General features: G+C 42.8%; 1 protein-coding gene across 1 annotated transcript in view; it reads left to right on the top strand.

The window, feature by feature from the left end:
• The window catches only part of UBE3C (ubiquitin protein ligase E3C), a 177,323-nt gene extending 161,172 nt beyond the window's left edge, over nucleotides 1-16,151 (top strand). Inside the window, exons 23-24 of the mRNA XM_077491145.1 lie at nucleotides 1,014-1,144; nucleotides 15,218-16,151. Coding sequence (XP_077347271.1) covers nucleotides 1,014-1,144; nucleotides 15,218-15,388 — 302 coding nt within the window. The 3' untranslated portion in view covers nucleotides 15,389-16,151. The remainder of the gene's footprint in view (nucleotides 1-1,013; nucleotides 1,145-15,217) is intronic.
• The last annotated feature ends 7,799 nt before the right edge of the window (nucleotides 16,152-23,950 follow it).

Here is a 23,950-nt window from a genome sequence, read left to right as displayed (position 1 = left end):
GTACGGTTTTACTGACACATGTCAAAGTTGCAAAATTGTGCCTGGGCATTAACATTTGTTTTACCCTTAGGCGCAAAGGGGTTAAAGAAAGCCTATTGGGGTAGAAATATGGGGGCTGCTGCTAATGACTTGTTTTAAACATGCAGGGTCTGAGGCTATCATCCTGATACGTGCTTCACTACTTTGGCCTGAAACAAAGGTGCAGATGAAGAGATCGGGCACCTGATACATAAATACTAAGGATGAGCTCAGACGCGTTTACAAGTCCACCTGCCCTCGCCCGCCAGGAAGCTGACATTCCGCAGTGCTAATCACAGGCAGTGAGACCTTTCCCGATCAACGGCTGCACAGATTGGGAAATGTCTCTCTACCTGGGATTAGCACTGCGGAGTGTCAGCTTCCTGGCGGGCGTAGGCCCGTGGACTTGCGAACGTGCCTGAGCTCATCCTTAATAAATACCTTCAATTGCCCGTGGTTAGAAATGTTCTCTGCGGACGTGATGAAGAACATTTCTTACATTCCTGATCTCTATTACCAGATAGGACAGTTTACATCACCTAGTAACCCTGTCTCTATTTAAAAGGGACTTTTGTGTAATAAACAGGATGCTTAAGCTTTCATAAAGGGGTTACTACAACATTATTTGTATCGGAGACATGCATAAAGCTATTACAGAAGCAAAAAGTGGTGTCATTCTAAAAAATAATTGCACTGTCATAAGGGCCAGGCCAAATATAAAAAATAAAGTTTATGTTCATATAGGATCCATAAAAAAAACAGCTTGCGCATTAAAGGGGTAGTGCAAATTGTACCCAGAGAGTGATGTATTTGTTAGTCAATCTGTTTGTATTGCCAAGTGTATCTTTTCAGATTTTTCAGTGGCAGATATTTGTCTGTATCTGAGCAACATAAGAAAGGCCTTTATGCAGTTCTCATTTCTTTGTAAAAATGTTCTTTTATAATCTTATGTTCTTTATAATCTGCATATTCTTGTATAATGTGCTTTATTCTAGGAGGATACTCAGCTGATCACCCTGTAATTAAAATTTTCTGGAGAGTTGTTGAAAACTTTACAGATGAGGAAAAGCGAAAACTACTGAAATTTGTGACGAGTTGCTCTCGGCCCCCATTATTAGGTTTTAAAGTAAGTGTTACTTCAGCTGAATAACATTAGGTCACTTCCTGCTTATGAATTCACATGTGAAATTACCTTCGATCATATTGGGCAGTGATGATATAAATGTGTCCCAACCTTGTCCTGGTCGCCTGGTCTTTTTTGTGAAAAATTCAATGGTCAAGGTATCAATTTAGCAGCTTATTGCTATTACTTTATGGTGGGCGTGGTGTCTAAACATTGCTCTCTCAGCCATTCTAAACATGCATATTTGTGCTTAGAAAGCAGTTATATTGGTGCTCTATGTTCCAACCATCAGATGCAGGTAGTTTTATAGACTGATGGCAAAAAGCGAAAACTCTGGGCTTATGTAGGACTTGATATCACCTTCCCTATCGAACAATTTGAATTTAACTCTCAGCAACTTATTTTGTAGTTAATTGTTAGTAAATTATTTGTTGGCTGTTATGTCAGAGCCGACAATTGCATTTACTATACTGACTAGGGTTGCACTGATACTAGTACCGGTATCAGTGCCGATACTGAGTATTTGGCCGAGTACTTGTATGCTAGTAGAAGCATACAAGTACGGGTGAAGCATTCTACTATGAATGCTTCACCCGATACCTTTGCATGCTGAGGCTCCCGGAAGTCAGTGGGCGGAGAAACCGGAGTGGAGCACGAGTCCTGGCACAGTGAGAGCGAGTCCTTGCAGCGTAAAGTAAGCTTATAGGGCAGGGGTGTGGGTCGCAGCCACATGTGCCACCCATCAGAATTGGTCACCCGGCCCGTCAGAATCGTTAACAGAAGTGAGGGCCCAAGTCTCCATCAGAGACTGTACACCGTGACGCTTGTCTTGGTACACCCTGCACTCTGCCTCAGTAAGCCTGCGTCACAAGGCGGCAGCGGACATCTTGTTACACCCAGCCCATATAGTTCACTAACTATATGGGCTGGGTGTAACAAGATGTCCGCTGCTGCATTCTGACTAGGCTTACTGATGCCGAGTGCAGGGTGTATCAAGATGGGCTCTTGTATACCCTTTATCGATTTAATTTTATCATGCCAGGCTGCCGCAATTATCAGTGCTGCATTTCAGTGTCACTGCCTACCAATCAGTTCCACCTATCATTGCCCATAAGTGCCACCTATCACTGCCACCTATCACTGCTCATCAGGGCCAGTCATCAGTGCAGCCTCATTAGCGCACATCAGTGAAGGAGAAAAAGTACTTATTTACAAAATTTTATGACCGAAACTAAGAAAAAACTTTTTTTTTTTGCAAAAAATAAAACCAAGCAGTGTTTAAATAAATACCACCATAAAAATTGTAAAAAAAATTGTATTTGGGTACAGTCACATGACCTTATAAAAGTATCAATACTTGTACTCGGTCTTAAAAAAGTGGTATCGGTGCAACCCTAATACTGACTCCGCGTCTAGTTCTACAAGAGAAGAATGCCTTTCTTTTTAATCTACGAATACGGTATACAACTGGATTTCCTTACACTTTCTGCGATATCATTTTCTATTGGCAAACAATTTATAGGTATTTATTGCCTCAATCCATAGCTGCAACTAATCCCGCCATCCAATCGTAAACAATAATAACTTAATTGAGGGTGGGGGGGGGGGGTTGTCTATATTTATTAGAATCAGAAAAATGTATTATCATTTTACTCTAAAAATCATAAAATGAAATGCAGATGCAGCCTCCTTACATAAAAGACATCACATACCCTCTCACATGGTTATTACCATCATAAAAACAACACACACACCGCAAAAGAAATACATACTGCATATCTAATTTACCCTAAAAAGCCTCTAGCTTTCAAAACACATCAGAAAAACACAACAGAAAAAAGCTGTTTTGCAGCATGGTGGTACAAGAGGAAATGCCCCTAAATTACCTGGCAGATGGTAAAACTGTAAACCAGGCATATGCAGGATGGGAGCTATCCTTCAGGATATGAATAGCTCTCTGAAGGCACCTCCTCTCCCCCAGTTCTTCAGTACTGGGTAAATACGCCTTCTTAATAATCGTCTGTGCTGTTTATCACCCTCTGTAAGGCATTTCTGTCACGGCCCGTGACAGAAATCAGTGACAGATAAGTCAAATCACTCTCAAACATTTATCGGCGTATAACATGCACCCCCGCCCCCCTTAAAATAGGGGGAAAATCTTGTGTGCGTGTTATATGCCGATATAGGCTGCCACCGAGGGGAAGGAGGGGACGAGTGCTGCTGAAATAGTCAGATCTCCTGTGTACTCGGCTCAGCTCGCAGTCATGCTCAGTCCCGCCCCCTGGACATCTCCTAGCATTGACGTCCCGGCATTGGACCAGAGTTATGTCCATCATAGCATCTGGGCCAAGAGGAGGGACTGGGCATGACGCCTAGCCGAGTACACAAGAGACCCAGCTCTATTTCGGCAGCTCTCGTCCCCTCCTTCCCCTCGACAAGGCTGCAGGTGGGCACTGATCAAGCTGCAGGTGGGCACTGATTAGGCTGCAGATGGGCACAGATGAGGCTGCACTGAAGCTGCAGATGGGCACTAATCAGGAATGCATTTATGCTCACTGACCATTATTTTGCTTCAAAGTTGTTGTTTTTTTGTTGTTTTTCCTGAAACTTCCCTCTTAAATTGGGGTGTGTGTTATACCACTCAGTCTCACCAACTGACAAGCCTCTTTTACATGCTCGTTTGTGAGTATAACATTTTTTTTTACGCTTTTAATAAAATTCTACCATTGGTAATGCACAAGGTCGGTGAGCCCTCCTTCTTTCATTTTTGTTTGTTTCAAGAATACCCATTGTTCTTAGGAGGGGCTGCAAGACTGCAGGCATTGCTTAAATTTAAAGACTTGGTCGCACCACTTAATTATAGATTAAACACCCAAGCGCAGCAGATTATCATTGTTTTTTTTTGTTTTTTTGCAGCCTCACCAGTGCCCATCAGTGCACCTTATTAGTGCAGCCTTACCAATGCCCATTAGTGCAGCAAAAAAAAACCCAGTGGTGATTAAATGCCACCAAAGGAAAGCTCTCAGTCTCAAAAAAAAAATGTTGAAATTATTTTGGTACAGTGCTCCATGAATGCGCAATTGTTATTCAAAATGCGACAGCACTAAAAGCTGGCCTGGGCAGGAAGGGGGTGAAAGTGCTGGTATTAAATCGCCTGGCGGATCAGATTAGATGATAGTCGGATGTAAATGGACAGGCGGTCCATTTACATCTGACTGCCCATAGAGGAAAGCGTGCTGTGTCTGTGTCCTCTGTGCAGAAACAGAGCAGACACGGACCTGTCATCCGCAGGCAGATCCACTGGGGGAGTCTACCAGTGTGAAAGAGCCCTTACTTGCAAAATATTTGGTTGTGTAGGAATGGCTACTTTTGGCTGAATTCGCGAAAATCGACTGTAAACCCAGTAAAATATAATCTAAGAAAATTCTGAATGCTATATTTCAGGAAAATTCTTTACCTTAAACATTTGCTTTAAATCATGCACAGGTGTGTGTACTTACACAAAATAATCTTTTTGTTGTAAAAGGCACAGGGGCACGAGGGTTTCTGCTAGTTCATGACCTTTTACATTAAAAGGCAATTTGAGGCATAGTTATATTACCACCAGAGAACTTGGCATTCACCCCAGATAAATAGAAATAGACCAAAACAAATACACCTAAGATCTAGAGGAACTATTGAGAATGAACATGAAAGCGCTCACTAGCGGACAATTAGTGAATCATTAGTATAGTATAATAAGGGGTGAGGAGGAGGTGGACCTCTATATACACTGGATGAATAGTGACGTGAGAATATTTGTTTTGTCCTGATACATAATGGAGCTTGTATTTGTCAAAATAGTTTGAAATGAGTTCTGACTGATGTCAAAAGTTATCAATGAATAACCTTACACCCCTATCAATGAAAGCCAGGCCAAACCAAGGTCACAATATGGAACAGCCATGCAAAGGTTTACAATTTATCTTTAGAATGAATGCACGCTGCAGTTTACACAAGGAACATTTTAATGTCAATTGTTGGCATGTAAAAATAGTCATTATTTTCCAATATGCATTGTACCTGTTCACAAATATTCCACCAAGGAGTGGCCTTTTTTCATTGTAGACATCTGTCACTGGGCCGCAGTAATTATAGTGACATATATATTTCTATCATACTTTCCCAAAGAAAACATTTTACATATTTTTTTGTTACATTTACGTAAAATTACATACTTTAGTTTAGATGACGCATTACAGCAGTAAGTAGTACTTCCCTTTGCTGTACCAGCTTGTAGACCCAGTGCTGAGAGGTTTCTCATTCAAGTTCCTGCTGACCCTGTTGGCCCTGCTGTTGTCTACCAGGAATAGATGTTGGCCCACTGTTTTTCAGAGTAGGGTGCCCCTTACCCCATAACAGGCATCAAAGATTTGTGCGGCATGAGAAGTAAATCCCTCAAGATCATTTGCCTTTTTCTTGCAAGGCTCTAAAGACTACATTTGTAAAGAACAGGTATATATTTTATTATACGTCCTGTCAGTGGTGGCTGACAAAGGATGGGAAGTCAGCAAACGCCAAAGGCACCCCAAACCCCCTCCCCAAACAAGTAAGGCGGCGAACGCTATAGTGCCCCCCCCCCAACAAGACCCCACCCTGCACCGTTAGATGTACGTGAACCCCCGCCAGCCCACCCGCAGGAGACTGACCTTAACTTAAGAGGCAGGGGTAAGGAAGAGCCGGGTCATTGCCACTCCTCCCGGCTCAACACGAATATTCTCCAGGAGGAGAATATTCGTTATCACACAACTGGGTGGGCTCAGGGTTCGCCAATCTTTTTTTTTTTTAAAGCCAATTAGAGGCTCAGGCTCTAATCACGTGCTTCAAACCCCCAACCCCCACGGTTGGAATCCATGCGTCCGGCGCCCTGCATGTAGATTAGAGGGCGATCGCATTGATTAGGGGGACGGCTCCCCGTATAGATGGGCCGCCACTGCTTACTGTATTTATTAGTCGTTTTGTTTTGGAATTTTAAATCAAGGTGAATGTGTGACAAACATCTTCCTTACTAAACTAGCTCATCATATATAATACAATAAATAAATATTATCCCTATAATACCACTGTCCTAGATGTAAAGAGGAAAGGATCGCCACTCTTCCCAACCATCCCAGGTGAATAAACAATCAGTGTCAGTGGTCTGTTATATTGCTTCTCTTTGAAGTGTATGTTGCCCTAAAGGAAAGATTCTATGTGTATGTATAAAAATAAAAATCATACTCTCTATTATTTTCATATTCGTTTTTCTTCTGAAGTATCTGGTTTAAGCTTCCAGGCACCTTTCTTCTTTATTCTAAACTGACCATGTAAAGCACAGAAGCTTGTTAGCGTTGTCAGTTTGCATCTTTTGACTGGCCATTCAGAGGTGCAGACACACAGCATGCTTTGTATTGGGTAGCCACCCCCCCAACCAATCGCATCCTGCCTCTGGTCCACAACCTCTCTCATTCACAGCCTGCCTCTTCAACATACCCCCTGCTCAAGCGCAGCCTGCATCTTGCCTCAGGCTAAACAGACTATGGAATGCAGGCAAACTGTGTGTCTGCACAATATCCTGTAACCTCACTTCCTACTATCGGAGCAGATGCATCGTCTTAGGACAGAACTTCGTAAAAAACCTTGTAAAAGATAACTTTTGACACTAAACTAAAGTAGTTATGGTATCTGCATAGTTATAACTATATTAGAAAGTGTCTATAGCAGTGATTCTCAACCTGGGTTCTGTGGAACCCTAGGGTTCCGCCAGAGGTTGCTAGGGGTTCCTTCAGAATTGGGCAATTTCTGCCTCTCAGATAAATTCCCACTGACACCATTGATCTTTTTAACTATCTGTGAGGATGTAATTCTTCTCAATGACCACAAGTGTAAGGACCATTCTTCCCACTGACCATCACACTAATGTATCGCGAGTTGTAGATTTCTCATTTTTAGCAAAGGTTCCCTGAAGCAGCAGAACACTTTCAAGGGTTCCTCTGTTAAAAAAAAGGTTGAAAAAGGCTGGTCTATAGCATAGTATGTTCACAATGGCTTTAATGGGCAACTGGACTTAAAATGGATTTCTCTTGCATATATTGACAGACACATTTCTTCTGATTTTTGACCACAGGGTTGCGGGTATTCCCCAGCTGGTTAGCCCTATGGGGTCCCTTCCACCCCTACAGGCCTAAGTTATTTTTTACAGTTTAAGTGGTGGATCCAGGCTATGCGATTGGAATTTTTTAGTTCTTTTTTCCGTTCTTTTCCCAGCCAACACTCCCAAGTTGAAAGTCACAACTATCTTCAACCAAGTGAATTCTCCATTTATTCTTATGGAGATATGACAGGGGGTGCAGGGCTTAGTAATACTGTATTATTTACTTGGTCATATGCGCCCTAAAGTTGTATAAGAGCATACAAGAAGAAAGTGTATCCATCTCAAAACCAGCCATTCTAGATAGTTAAAGAAAGCTTGCCTGGATGCAGGGCTTGTATAAAATGAATTTTAAATATTACCCTAAAAAAGTTGGCGATAGTCCCTGCTTTATAATGTTGCGAGCCTGACAAATTCCAGACATTATTTAATGTTTGTAGACTCTTGGTATCACAAGGTTAGACCATTAACAAATTAAGAGCCCATTTGGAGCCAGATTAAATGTTACAAGATAGCATTTTCCCAAACTAATTAAAGCTTAATAACTTTTTTAATAAATTAAGTTGCTGTAGAGGGAAAAAAAATCTCTCCATTTGTATTAGAGTGGGTAGGATAGAGAAGTTCCAGTCGGGTCAGAGTAATAAATGGCTTCTCTCCACTGGTGAACTGATGTCTTCTCTGGTTATAATAGCTTTCATTATGCAGTTTTTACATTGGCGAGGCCCTGGTTTTACGGTAGCATTTCCATCTGTTACATTACTAAACCATTAAAGTGGAAAAAAATGCAATAACCTATGTAGAGATAGCCCTAAAATGCAGCAATTTGGCAGTGAGATGAATTTAAATACTCGCCTTCAAAAATATCCAGACTTTACCATTAATGACTGTGCAAAGACCTTTTCTCCCGCTTAAAGATGGAAAGAATAATGATTAGACTAATGTTTAATCATGGGGCGATTTAGTTGCCAGTAAGTGAAAATTATTCTAAAATATAGAAATAATGTAGTTGTGGTTTTGTATAAAGTGCAGTTGAAGATTTTATACTCGGCTCAGATCTAAATGTAAAACTGTGTGATGTTTAATGTTCTGCTATCGGATGGTGGCAGTTTGGATGGATGGGGCAGCAAGCTAAACGGACCAGCCCAGAATTTACAGGACCTAAAAGGGCAAGCTCTTACTGAAGGATGAAAACATTCCCATGCTTTAAAGCGGGAGTCCGCCGTTTTTTTTATTTTTTATTTTTTAAAGCCAGCAGCTACAAATACTGCCCAGCGCGCGCCCGCGATGTCGGCACCCGAAGCCGATCTCTCGATCGTCTCTCGGGTGCTGCCGCCGCCATCTTGGGTATGGGAATCAGGAAGTGGAGCCTTTCGGCTTCATTTCCTCCCGGTTCCCTACTGCGCATGCGAGAGTCGCGCTGCGCAATAAGGACGGTCCCCGCTGTCTCTGGGATCCGTGTGTTTCCCAGCAGGCAGCGGGGGACCTTCGGAAAGGGGTGTAGATTCTGCGGAAATGGGCGTAGCTTCTACAGAATCTACGCCGGAAGTGGGTGCAGATACCTGTACTGTACAGGTACCTGCACCCCCCTCCCCCCTGAAAGGTGCCAATTGTGGCGCCGGAGGGGGGGAGGGTTCCAATGAGCGGAAGGTCCACTTTAGGGTGGAGCTCCGCTTTAATTACAATAATACAATCATTCTAAAGGGTTTTGAGGTTGACAGAGGATCTTCTCTATCAGAAGCAGTTAACATAGCTGCATCCCATCCTAGGGAAGCCTCCACCCACGTAACCCTCTCATTGGAGGACCTAACTATGCCGGCACACCACAAATCTTCCATAATATTGTTTGTTGAAGCTCCATAATACTCATAAACTATTATTTGCTTACACATTTCATCCTAGGTGGCATTAATCAAAGCTAGTTGCCAACTAGCGATGAAATGTGTATCATCTCTCAATCAAACAGTAGTGTACAGACAAAATTAAAACCATAGAAAGCACATAGCAAAAAAAGTATCAAAATACATTATTACTGACAGGTTAAACCTATGGTGGTAACAACATTGAAGACCGTATATACAAACCCAATTCCAAAAAAGTTGGGACGCTGTGTAAAATCTACATAAAAGCAGAATGCAGTGATTTTAAAATCTCATAAACCCATTTTTTTTAGTTTAAACTGAGAAAATGTGCAATTTTAAGAAAAAAAAATAAGGTGATTTTAAGATTGATGTCAGCAACATGTCTCAAAAAGATGGGACAGGGCAACAAAATCTGACACTTTTTTTGGCAACCATGGGTGCCGAGTCCTCCAGACTAAAGAGGAGAGGGACCTTCCAGCTTGTTTTTAGAGCTCGGGTTCAAAGGCCTTCATCGCGAAGACCCCTTTCACACTGGGGCGCATTTCAGGCATTTTTGCGCTAAAGTGAGTGCCTGAAAAGCACTTCTCAAGCCACCCCAGTGTGAAAGCCCGAGTGCTTTCACACTAGGGCAGTGCGCTTGCAGGACAGGAAAAAAAGTCCTGTAAGCAGCATCTTTGGGGCAGTGCAGGAGCAGTGTATACACCACTCCTCCACCGCCCCTGCCATTGAAATCAATGGGCAGCGGTGATTTGCAGGCGCTTTTAACCATTTATTCGGCCGCTGGGGGGGGGGGGGGGGGCACCGCTAGCGGCCAAAAAGCGCAGCTAAAACTAGTGTGAACATAGCCTAATAGTAAGGGGGTGCATTATGGAATGGGCAGCTTGCACATCTGGTACGGAGCCATCAATGCTGAAAGATATACCCAGGTTTAGGTTTTGCAGCATTTGCTCCCATCCAGATGTCTTTTTCAGGGTGCTTTAACTGGCCTGCCTAAAAAGACCTACCTGGCCTACCCTGTAAAGAAAAATATGAGCATTTAGAATCCCGTATCAGGCAAGAATCTTACAACATCCTTCTTCCAAAACTCCAGCAACTGGTCTCAGTTCCCAGACATTTACAGTGTTGTTAAGAAGGGATGACCTTTTTGGCATTGGTTGTAGCAGAGAAACATTCTCTATGTAATGTGCAGACTTTCATCCCACCTGCAAAATAATCCTTGAGAAACACCAGAATAAAATCTAAAAATCCAAAATGCCTCTCTCATTAGGAAAGCCTCCATTGCAAGGCAGCACCAGGCAGTTGGTAACTTACTAAGACCTTCAAGGCTGAAAGTCATAAGTGATTGTTTCTTTGTGTGCAATATGGGGCTTTAATAAACCGAGGCAGAAGATTTGGGGTGTGCTGGAATACTTTTTACTCATATAAAATATCCCAGGGAAAGGGTGCTAATGCTATGCCCCGCACTTGCGGGGCTGGATAGGAGGAGTAGCAGGTAAACTTCACATGAGTGGAGCCGCAACTCCTGTTTTTTTTTTTTGTTTTTTTTTTGTTTTGTTTTTTTAACTGTCAAGACTGTTGAACTGGGCTCTATACTGCTCTACTTGAAAATCCTCTAACTACCCCAAATTTCTTAAGCCTCGTTCACACAATGAGAATATTGGATAAATGATCGTGCGTTTTTTGTTTTTTTGTTTGTTTTTTACTGCATGCTAGTCTTATATCGAAAACCAATAAGTTGCTAAAGTTATGAAAATCCCCATGCGTCAGAATACGATTTTGGAAGTGATGTGTTGTATTGTAATGTATTCTTTTGTTTCCGAACATGCATGGCCTTTTCGGATGAATACTGTACTGATTCAATGAGAATCATTAGTTCTGGTGTTGTACGGAAATATATTTTTGCGTATGTCTCTTTGGATACTTTTGCATAAACTGTGGTGATCGTCTCTCAAAAGCTGTGTGCCGATGATCAGCTTACTGGACGATCGCTCCGAAAGCGGCATTTTTTGTCCAATTTTCTGATGTTGTGTACTAGGTGTTACAGTGTCAGTGTAATCCCAACCATACATCAGATAAAGCTAAAGTTTATGCACTTGTGCTTCTGATGATTTTTTCTCTATCCTTATCAAGAGGCCTTTTCATTATTAATAAACAGGTAGGCTACCAGCAAGTTACAGAATATACAGTTGGGAAATTTATTATTTGATCCCCTGAAGATTTGCAAGTTTGCCCACTTACAAAGAAAGGCATTTCTATAATTTTATAGGTGTATTTTAAATAATGGAGACAGAATATCAACCAAAATTCCAGAAAAAAAAGCCACATAGTACAAATTTTATAACTTGAGTTTCAGTTCAGTAAGTAAAATAAGTATTTGATCCCCAAGCAAAACATGATTTGGTACTTGGCGGAGAAACCCTTGTTGGCAAGCACAGATGTAAGACATTTCTTGTAGTTGGTGACCAGGTTTGCACACATCTCACATGGGATTTTGGTCCACTCTTCTTTACAGATCATCTTTAAATGCTTAAGGTTTCTTGGCTGTTGCTTGTCAACTCTAAGTTTTAGCTCCCTCCATAAATTTTCTGTAGGATTAAGGTCTGGACCTTAATGTGCTTCATCTTGAGCCACTCCTTCGTTGCCTTGGCAGTATGTTTTGGGTCATTGTCATGCTGGAAGACCCATCTACGACCCCTTTTCATTGTTCTGGCTGAGGGAAGAAGGTTGTCATCCAAGATTTTACAATACATGGCCCCGTCCATTGTCCCCTCAGGGCGGCAAAGTTGGACTGCACCTTTAGCAGAGAAACCGCCCCAAAGCATCATGTTTCCACCTCTGTGCTTGACTGTAAGGATGGTCTTTTTAGGGTCATAGTCAGCATTTTTCTTCCTTCAAACATGGCAAGTCGAGTTAATGCCAAAGAGCAAAATTTTGGCCTCATCTGACCACTGCACTTTCTTACAATCCTTCTCTGAATCATTTAGTTGTTCATTGGCAAACTTCAGGCGGGCCTGTATATGTGCCTTCTGGAGGAGGGGGAACTTGCAGGTGCTGCAGGATTTCAATCCATGGCGGAGTATTGTGTTACCAATGGTTTGTTTGTTGACTGTGGTCCCAACTGCCTTGAGATCATTCACCAGCTCCTTCCATGATCTCTCACTTTTTTCATGATCATCCTTACCTCCTGAGGCAAAATCTTGCATGGAACTCCAGACCGAGGGCAATTGATGGTTATTTTGTATTTCTTCCATTTGTGAATAATTGATCCAACAGTTGTCTTCTTCTCATCAAGCTTCTTGCTGATGGTCTTGTAGCCCATTTCAGCCTTGTGTAGATCTAAAATCTTGTCCCTGATGTCCTTTGACAGCTCTTTGGTCTTGCCCATGATCGTGAGGTTTGAATGTAAGAAAGAGATTCTGTTGACAGGTGTCTTTTATACACATAACGAATTGGCGTTAGGAGCACCTTCTTACATTGACGGGGCTAATCTGTGTACCACATGACCACATACTGTAGCCAGTCTGTGGGAGCCAGAATTATTGTTGGTTGGTAGGGGATCAAATACTTATTTTACTCACTGAACTGCAACTTCATTTATAACATTTGTATTGTGTGTTTTTTCTTACTTTTTGGTTAATATTCTGTCTTTATCATTTAAAATACACCTCTGATAAAAATATATAGACCCTTCATTTCTTTTGTAAGTGGGCAAACTTACAAAATCAGCAGGGGATGAAATAATTATTTTCCTCACTGTAGGTCTTCTTTCTGTTCAGTATACGTATTTCCTCTGGTTGCCTACAAACACTTATGAGGCCATGATTTTATTATGAACACCAGCACACTGCACAAGCTGCACTCCTTTAACCACTACAGATCCGCGCTATTGCCAAATGACGGCATTAGCGCGGACCTACATTTCCGGGACTACGTCTATTGACGTCGTCCCGGTTACGAGCGGCCTGCGCGCCCCCTGAGGGGCGCGCGCGGCGCACTCTGTGATCGGCGAGTCCGTGAGACTCGCCTGATCACCGATCCGTGTAAGGGGTCGATCCCGACCCCTTATCACGTGATCAGCTGTCAGCCAATGACAGCTGATCATGTGATAGAACGGAGCCGGTAATCGGCTATTATTCCTCCTCGCGCTGACAGCGCGAGGAGAGAAAAAAAAAGCCGATCACCGGCGGCCGTGATCGGGACATCAGTCCTGATCACGGCCATCAATACAAGGGACCACCTGCCACCTGCCTGTGCCCACCTGCCTCCCGCAGTGCCATCCTGAAGTAAAATAAAAGCAAAAGTAAGTGCCCCCCGTCAGTGCCCATAGTGCCCACAGTGCCACCCACAGTGCCACCCCACAGTGCCACCCACAGTGCCACCCAATCTGCCTCAAAGGTGCTGCACCCCAGTGCCGCCCATCAGTGCCCAGCAGTGCCGCCCATCTGTGCCCAGCAGTGCCGCCCATCAGTGCCCAGCAGTGCCACCTATCAGAGCCACCTATCAGTGCCACCTATCAGTGCCCATCAGTCCCATCTATCTGTGGTACCTATCAGTGCCCATCCGTGCCACCCATCCGTGCCACTTATCCGTGCCACCCATCTGTGCCATCTTATCTGTGCCCATCTTTGCCCATCAGTGCCGCCTTATCTGTGCCCATCGGTGCCGCCTTAACTGTGTCTATTAGTGCCGCCTTAACTATGCCTATCAGTGCCCACCGGTGCAGCCCATCAGTGCCCACCAATGCAGCCCATCAGTGCCCACCAATGCAGCCTATCAGTGCCGCCTAATCAGCGCACTTCAATGAAGGAGAAAAATGACCCGTTTGCAAAATTTTATAACAAACTATTAAAACATGATTTTTTTTTTTTTTTGCATCTTTTTTTGTTTGTTTAGCAAAAAATATAACTCCGAGCTGTAACTAAATACCACCAAAAGAAAGCTCTATTTGTGGGAAAAAAATGATAAAAATTTCATTTGGGTACAGTGTTGTATGACCGCGTAATTGTCACTCAAAGTGCATCAGCGCTGAAAGCTGAAAATTGGTCTGGGACTGAGGGGGGTTTAAGTGCCCAGTAAGCAAGTGGTTAACCTCCCTGGCGGTATGATTAGTTCTGATTTTAGGTGCTGAAAGCTGTACAATTATTTTGCATGGAAATTTGGCGTTTTTATATTGTAGTCCTGTAATTCTTAGGAATAACTCTCTTAAATCTGTTCAAACCAGAGTCTAGCAGACATCCCAGGTATGATAAAGTTTATAATATAATAAATAATAATAAAAATTATTCAATAATGTAATCAAATCCAAATACACTGAAATTTGCTTATTTGCAGAATTGTGGCTGTCATTAGATTTAGTGTTTGATGACGAATTTCCCCACAAATCGCTATCGCTCAATTCTGCAAGTGATTCTAATTTATTATCGCTGTTTTCTAGCTGGTCTATAACCACTTTTGACATAAAGGGACACTTTTTGGTTGCTATGGGCAATCTCCAAATTCCAGGCAGAAAAACAGTATTTATAATATAAAACTGCATGCAGGGCACTGGACAGACCACTAGGGACAAAGGGGGTGTGTAATTTTTTTATACAGTACTGTAATCTGTAAGATTACAGTACTTTGTGTGTTTTTACGTTTTTGAATTTGGCACTGATCTCCGCTCCCGTGTGCCATAACGTCGCAGGGAACAGAGCTCGGCAGCACTCAGGCACTGTGTGAATCAAGCGGAGGACAGCTCGATCACACACAGCACAGAGGACATCGCTGGATCCAGGGGACAAGGTAAGTAACTTCTTCCTGTGTCCTCCCTGTATCCAGCAATGTGATCCCAAGTCTGGCTCGGGATTACCACTCGTGGTACTGAAATCCCAGCCCAAGCCAGACTCGGGATCACCGCTAGGGAGGTTAAAGCTCTCCAAAACCTAAGAAGTTTGGTTTTGTCATTTTCAGATGGACTCATTCCCAATACAGAATTCTGATACTAAAATAAAGTTGTTGAGTAATTGTATGTTGTCCCTGCATTCTTAATGTTAATACTCTTTCTTGAAGGAATTGTATCCTGCTTTCTGCATCCATAATGGAGGATCTGATCTGGAGCGACTTCCCACTGCAAGCACTTGCATGAACCTCCTGAAACTGCCGGAATTTTATGATGAGAATCTAATGAGGAGCAAACTGCTTTACGCCATAGAATGTGCTGCTGGCTTTGAGCTAAGCTGAGTCTGGGTTTTAATTCAAGACAAGGAACCCCCTGCCAGGGACTGGAAATAGGTGCCTAAACAGAATTCCCCATCTAATGGAGATGCTTCAGGAATCCTGACTTTATTATGTGGAAAGTCAACATAAAAATCTGCCATAGGCCATCATACCATGAAAATTGCAGTTTGTACTTCAAAAAAAGAAGGAAAAAAAAACACTATTTAAATATTGAGGCCAGTCTGCAGATAATAACCAAAGATAAAGATTTGGCTTAATGCTGTTTGGACTGAAAACATCCACAAGCTGGCAATAAGTTTATTCAACGAGCAGATTGGTTGCCTATTGGCCTAAACAGGATCACGATCATCTAGAGGTGAAAAAAAGTAATTGCGCACAGCAGAACTAAGGGATGCAAAAGATGCAGTGCTCCCTGTTGTTGTTTTACATCATAGTAAATGAATTTTAACTGTTTCCACTGTGTTTCTTTCACTACCTGCTTCACTGGTTAATTACCATCAAAAATGTCATTCATGGTATTTTATTTGTTCTTTCTATTCAAATCAAAAAACCCCTTTAGAAAATGTGGACTATACAGGCTTCTGTAAAATGTATATCATGATGGGTCTGAACACAGTTGTGAATATAAAAAAAATGCTTTGCTTTTGTTCCCATTATTGTACAGATTTTTTTATATAAGATTTTCTTTTGTTCATGTAGTACAGTCTACGTTCATGGCTATGGAGGAGAGTATACAGTAACAACTATTAAATATTATTTCAAACTACATGTCTGCCTATTTCCAGTGTTGTATAGAAATTCAAACACTTTAGAATGAGTCTATTATCAATCCAGGAGTTCTTTACAATAAAATTAAGATACCTGCCCTATTGTGCAACAGTACTGCATGAAGTGTCCCACATGTAGGCTTCTCGTTTTCTATGTTCTCACAGCCTGGGGTGCAGAGTTTGCCTGTCAATGGTAGCAAACCAAAGAACAGAAAAAAGTTGGCACTAGATAATAAGCCAAAGTAACTGGCTGCTGGAAAAAAAAGGTCAATCTAAAAAACCCTTCAAATATACACAATGGGGTTTATTTACAAAACTTGGAAGTGCAGTCTCTGTAGATCTGAGGGTTAGGTCTGAAATGAGGGGAAGCTCTGCTGATTTCTATGATCCACTCATGCGCAAGCAAAAATGCTGTTTTTTATTGTCCTTGCATGTCACCCACATGTCTACAGCGACTGCACTTCCAAGTACACTTGTAGCGCACACTGGATTTGCCTTTAGTAAATAACTCTCTGTAGGTTGCAGCGCCACGCTCATAAATACAAATATATATGTAAGAATACATTAAAAATGATATGTGTGCAGTGTAAAATTAATATACATAAAATTAATTTCCACGTGAAGACAAAAAATGGATAAAGGACTTCCACCAGTCCATCCAAAAGTATGTTAATGAATAAAGAAATGATAAAGCCACCGCACCGAGTTCCATGCAGTGGCAAAGCTTATGTGCTGATGTCACGCGGATGCTCGGAGCTACGGCTTTTGAGGTGAGTTTCAACTAGTGGTTTAATATCTGAGTGTTTATTCCCAATGAGATTTGCTTTTAATGTTTGTAGAGATTAATTTACTAAAATACTCACCTTTGTCTTCCTTCGGTTTGTGAGCTTTTTTTTTTTTTTTTTTTTTTTTTTTTTTTTTTTTTTATCCCACGTCAGAGTTCGTGTGCTAGAGACTCATTCATATTGCCTCTCATCTATATCACTGCACAATATCTCATCATTGTGGTTTATGCATTATTATTTTTTTTTTTTTTTTATTTATTTTTTTTTAAATCTTTTTATTCTTTTTTTATTAAATAACCGAACAGCATTTACAAACCTTCCTAAATCATATCTAACCGGCAACAAACTCCCAGTGAAATTTATCTCCTACCCCCCCTACCCCTACCCGTCCTAATTCCTCCCCCCCGCCCCCCCCTTCCCGAACCCTCCCAAGCAAACTCACCCCACCCCTACCCATCCTAAATCCTCCCCCCCACCCCCCCCTTCCCGTAGGCCTCCCAAGCACCCATGTACTCAAACACATCGGTATTCTACCACTAGATCTCTTAATCAGACTAATCTATAGGATGTCCCATCTCTGTTATCCAAGGGGTCCATATTCCCTTCCACTCTCTATAGTTTCCTCTCCTTACATACAGTGTCTTCTCTTTCCAGATTAATTCATTAATACATTGGATCCATTCTCCTCCTGTGGGGGCTCTTTCAGCTTGCCATCTTTGCATGATCAATCTACGTGCCTGAAACAGACATCTTACCACTGCCACCGTGACACATTTCCCTTCTCTCGGCTCTTGCCTGCATCCCAGTACACACAGAATCGGGTCCATTACCATTTCTAACTTAAAAACCCTATTAATACTCGCCAACACATCTCTCCAATAACGAAAAAGCTTCGGACAACGCCACAACATGTGTAGGAGATCTCCCTGTCCCTGACACCTAGGGCATCTGTCGTCTATCCTCCTACCAAACTGACATAATTTTTTGGGTGTGTAGTAAGCCCTGTGCACCAACATCAACTGTGAAACCTTTTGGGAAGGGGAGATTGAAGTTACCGGCCCTAATTCCATAATTCTCCTCCACTGTGTATCTAATATTTCTCCTAAATCCTCTTCCCATTTCTTCTTCAAGTTCGGATGAACAGTTTCCTGATTAAGAACCATACCTAATTGATTGTAAATACCTGAGATAAACCCCTTTACCCCATCTGTAGTAAGCCACTTCTGAAGTAAAGGTATTTTATCCCACGTGGGCATATTTCCCCCAAATTGTGCTGCCAGGGCGTGTCTCACCCTCAGGTAGCTAAAGAATGAATATTGTGGTATATCATATATATTTTTTAAATCCGAAAATGTCCTTAAGGCCCCTCCATCATAAAGCTGGATCAACTTAGTTATACCCTTTTTTTCCCATGATTTAATCTTACCAATGGTTAATATTTCAGGTAGATTTTTATTGTCCCAGAGGGGTATAGATTCTAATAACCCCGAATAACCCAGTTTTAACTTCACCGCTTTCCATACCTTGGTTAGCATTTTAGTTATCGAGTTGTTATGTCGAAAGGAGTCGGCCTCCAGGACCTCAGCCATGAACTCATGTGGGGCTCCTATCATTCTAATCCCTCCTTTTTAGCTTCCTTCCCTGCTCCGAGTCGCAACCCGCCAGGTGCTGCATCTGCGCCGCCAAGTAGTAGCTCCTAGGATGTGGAACCGCTAGGCCTCCTCTATCTATTGGCATTTGCAGCGTCTGGAGTCGTATCCGGGCCTTGCCTTTCTTCCAGATCAGTTCGCGAAAGAGGGTCTCCAATTTCCTAAACCATTTTTTACAAATCCATACCGGCGCATTATGCAAAACGTACAGCAGCTGTGGCAACCAAATCATCTTAATCAGGCTGCAACGGCCCATTACTGAGAGCGGAAGTTTACTCCAGACGTCGCATTTACGCTTAAATTTATGCAGGAGGGGAATTAAATTTTTGTTGATATATTGATCAGGGTTCTGTGTCAAGAATATGCCAAGGTATTTCAACGCATCTACCTCTCTTACCTTTATCCCCGGCGGCGAAGACGCAACAACCGGGGGATCGACTCGGAGCAGTTCGGATTTCGCCCAGTTAATGGCCAACCCTGAGAGACCTCCAAAGCTTTCTACTAAAGTGACTGCCTGCGTCAAGGATGGACCAGTATCTCCCAGAAACAGTAACACATCGTCTGCGTATAGGGCTATCTTTTCCTGTCTCCCTCCGCTTCTTTGAAAGCCCTTAATCCCGGAGTTTGCCCTAATGGCTATGGCCAAAGGCTCTATGGCCAACGCAAAGAGTAGAGGGGACAGGGGACAACCCTGTCTTGTCCCTCTACTCATCTCGATCCTCTCAGAATACCTGCCATTGGCCCTTACCCTAGCACTAGGGGCGTTATACATCCTTTTGATCCAACCAATAAAGTTGGGGCCCATTCCTACTTTCTCCAACACCCGCCACAGAAAGTTCCATTCTAAGCTGTCAAAAGCTTTCGTTACATCCAGAGACATTATAGCCCTCTCTCCTGCATTCTCTGCTGGGATCTGCATGTTTAGGAAAGTTCTTCTGATGTTCATACTAGTAGATCTTCCCATAATAAACCCTGTTTGATCTGGGTGTATTAACTTTGTCATAAATTGATTCAGCCTATTTGAAAGTACTTTAGCTAAAATTTTTTCATCCGCATTCAGTAGTGAAATTGGCCTATACGAGGCCACTTCCAGCGGATCCTTATCCATTTTGGGGATCACTATAATCGTTGCCTCTGTCATTGATGCCGGTAGGTGTTTCCCATCCGTTATGTCTATTAGAGTTTTATACAACTCAGGGAGTAACAATTCTCCATAGTATTTATATAATTCTACCGGGAGCCCATCCGGGCCTGGAGCCTTACAATTTGGCATTCCGGCCACTGCCTGTTGAAGCTCACTAAGGGTTATCGGGGCGTCTAGAACTTCCCGTTCCTCCCGGGTAAGGGTCACCATTTCTAAGTTTTCCAAGAAGCTATCCATTGCCCCTGGCTCGCCTGTACCTTGTGACTGGTACAGCTCCCTATAGTAATTTCCGAAGATTTCTACTATCTCTTCACTATTGCATGTTGTCGCCCCATTTATATTTCTAATATTTGAAATGAATGAGGGTGAGGAATTTGTCTTAACCAACTGTGCAAGCAATCTTCCCACCCCTTCTCCTTCTCCAAAGTATCGCTGTTTCACGAAGATTCGTTTACTCTCTTCTTTTTTTACTATCGCTGTTTTATAACCTTGTTGTTTATTTAACCAAATTTTTTGATTTTCTGGAGTTGGGTCCATGACATAGGTATTCTCTGCTTCTAAGAGTTCCTTCCTGATGTTCTCCTCCCATATTCTGGATTTTCTCTTCATTCTTGCTACCTGTTGAATCAACACGCCCCTAATAAACGCCTTTAGGGTATCCCAGACCACATTCATTGGCGCCGAGCCCAAATTAAAGCTTATGAATTCTCTTAATCTTAATTTAACTTCCATTTCATCCTTCATGAGTTCTAGCCAAAAAGGACTAATCTTCCAACCCCCTTGAACTTTTTTAACCCCCGTGTTGAACACAGCCCTCACCAAAGAGTGGTCTGAGACCCCCCTTGGCAGATATTCTATCTCCCTTATTTTTTGTGCCATTTCCAAATTTCCTATAACCATGTCTATCCTAGACAGGGTACCATACGATCCTGACAAGCAGGAATATTGCTTAACTCTCGGGTGTCTCTCTCTCCAAAGATCCCTCAAACCTATTTCACTCAGGAAGCAACTCAGCCTAGTTTCACCCAAGTCCCCAGACCGCCCCTTAGGGGGAAACCTATCATAGTTTACATCTAGGACTTCGTTGAAGTCCCCCATCGCGATAATAGGAATATCCTCTTTGTCCCCAATAAATTCCATCAGTTTGTAGATAACTTCCATTTTAAACGGGGGGGGTATATATATATTTGCCAAAATACAGCTATTACCCTCAAGTTTACCAAACAGGAAAACATATCGCCCCAACTCATCTATGCTAACCTGGGTGCAGGAGAAACTCACCCCGTCCTTTATTAACACGCTTACTCCTCTTGAATAGGAGGAATAAACTGAGTGGTATTGTTGTTGATATTTCCTATAGTTTAACAGTGATTTAGACATATTAGTTAGGTGGGTCTCCTGCAAACAAGCTAATCCAATATCAAATCTCTCCAGCATAGCAAAGACTATCGCTTTTTTTGCTGGAGTACCCAAGCCCCTCACGTTCCAAGATCCAATGTTAATAGATTTACCCTGCACCAGATTTACCATCTGTTATAAAAGAAGACATGCTGACAAACAGAAAGCACCACGCAACCAAGCAAGAAGGGAGTATATAAGACTTATCAGATATAGGGTCTACTAGGATACCTATCCTCGTTAAGTACAGCCCACTTAATATCATAACCCATTGGTGATTCCCAAATATCATAACCCATTGGTGTTTCCCAGCTTTGTGCCATAATAACACGCAATTAAATTTAACCCTAAAGAATGTCTTATAATGGTGCTTTGTGTTTGTATTCCTTCTCTCCTGTGCGTTTATCCTACCACCTACAAATTTCCCCTTCAGGTATTTACTCTCTTGTGTAATTATCGTGCTATTTTCCAATTCTACCTCTACGTGTTTTCTTTTTACAAACAATTTTTCTTCCCCACCCAGCCCAACTCCACCCAGCCCGCCTCCCCCCTCCATCCCCCCCGTCCCTGCCCCTCTAAACCCTCCTCCCTCCCACAGCCCGCCTTCCCGCCCATTTAAGAACAAACCCTCCCTTCCTCCCCCCCACCTAACCAGGTATCCCTTACGGGAGTTTAACGTGACCGAACCATCCATAACCCTCCTCACACCCTATCTCACAAACACCGCCACAGTGATCCCCCCCCTCCCCATCCTGAAAGCTACATTATCCAGCCATGAATTTATCAAACTCATTTACAAGCACTCTCTTCCCCTATCGCCCCTCCCTTTCCCCGTGGCTAGTCCGTAAAGACTCCTTGTTATCCTCCAGCCATTTCAGTGCTCCGGCTGCTGAGTCAAAAATCTGAACCCCGGAGGGGGTTACCACTCGCAGCCTTGCTGGGTATAAGAGGGCATATGTTAAGTTATATGTCTGAAAAGTGGCTTTAATTGTCCGGAATTCCGCTCTGCGCCTCTGTAAGTCAGGAGAATAGTCTGGATAAAAAGAGATCCTTGAACCATTAAAGGAGATATCCCCCATCTCCCTTGCCTTACGCATTAATGTCACCTTGTCCTTATAGTTAAAGAACTTCAACATTAGAGGTCTGGGGCGTCCCCCTGGCGGTGGTATTCTAGAGGGATACCTGTGGGCCCTCTCTATCGAGAAAAACGGTGAAAAACCTTCCTTTCCAAACTTGTCTGGCAACCAGGACTCCAAGAATTTTACGGCGTCTGGGCCTTCACTTTTCTCAGGTAGCCCCAGGAGTCTAATATTGACCCGGCGTGCTCTATTTTCTAACTCATCCATTTTAAAGGCGTAGCTGTCCAAGTTTTTTTGCATATTCTTAACCGTATGCTGTATTGGGTTTAAATCGTCCTCCAGCTGGCTTATTCTAACTTCCAGCTCCGCTGTTCTTTCAATTACTTTCTGGATGTCCTGTCGCACTAACAGTATGTCCTCCTTCATTCCTGTTAGCTGAGCTGCCAGGTCTCCCAAAGACTGTTGGCATACATTAACCGCCTGTAATACATCCCTCAGGGTTGGGGCCTCCTCTTGCGGCCTGCCAGGTCTATCAGCCTCCAATTCTCCTTGGGTACCGCCCATGCTCTTCTTACTCTTACCCTCAGGAACCAAGGTAGACAATGGGGCCACTTGGCCTTGACTTTTTCTATCCGTGGAACCCCCGGGGTGAGATTTGGTTTGTACCGCCTGAGCCCCTTTTATTGGTGTTTGATCTGGGGTATGCATCGAGGCATGCGCAAACCGCTCTAGTTTTGCCGCGGCTGAGCTTGCTGCTTGTGTACTTTTTTCTTTTTCTTTAGAGGAGCGGAGATGTTGTATCCCCTGCCCCTCCTGCTGCCCCTGGTCTTCCCCGCGGCGTCTAGACATATTTACTTATGTAGGCCGTTCCCCCAAAATAGAGCCTGAAATATAGCTGGAGACCTGGTGTACCAGTATCAAAACCTCCCCAGGGGACCCCCAGCTCCTTACCATACACAGGAGGAAAACCACTGAGAGAGGAAAAAGAAGAAATACCCCTCCAAGAGAAAAAAAAATGTCTCCCTTTTTCACACCGTCCTCTAGAGAATTCCTGCTAAAGCCCTATGTTTTTATACAAAAAAAAAAAAAAAAAAAACCCGTGCAAGGCTGTGACCACTAATGACCTTAATCAGGAGTAGTTAACCGGTAGTAAGCTTGCCGTTAATCAGTTATATAAAAAATATCAACGGAATATCATTCAGGGGGTTTGAAAAAAAAAAAAAAAAGGATAGTCTTTATCAACATCAAGGGAACAGAGCTGATAACAGTTCAGTGTAAAACATTATAACTGTGTAAGCCTTAAATCCCAGCACCGGGGAAAGTGTAACAGGTATAAAACACATGTAAAATATAGATTGCGTCCTGCCGAGCCAGCTTCTATAAAAGAGAAAAAAAAAAAAAAAAAAAAAAAAAATAGTCCTTATCAACTTCAGAGAAGCAGAGCTAATTACAGTTCAAAATATGGCATTATATCTGTATAAGCCTTAGATCCCGACACAGAGGAATACACAACAATGTATGGAACACAGGGGGAGTGTAGATTGCATCCAGCTGATTTAGCTTTTGTATACCAGAAGTGGAACGGAAAAGACCCCAGTGTAATGATCTTTCAAACCATCACAGAAACACTCGGTGTACTAAGCTTGACTCCTCTCCTCTCACCGAGGGAGGGTATTCCTCAGCTATATTCCCCCACTGGGGGCACCGGGGGTACTCACGGCTACCATAGACTGGGAGGAGACG

The sequence above is a fragment of the Lithobates pipiens genome, unplaced genomic scaffold (genome assembly GCF_037356315.1).
Source record: "Lithobates pipiens isolate NorthernLeopardFrog02 unplaced genomic scaffold, aLitPip1_a1.2 Scaffold_19, whole genome shotgun sequence".
Lineage (NCBI taxonomy): Eukaryota > Metazoa > Chordata > Amphibia > Anura > Ranidae > Lithobates > Lithobates pipiens.
This window is presented reverse-complemented; position numbering and strand designations above follow the sequence as displayed.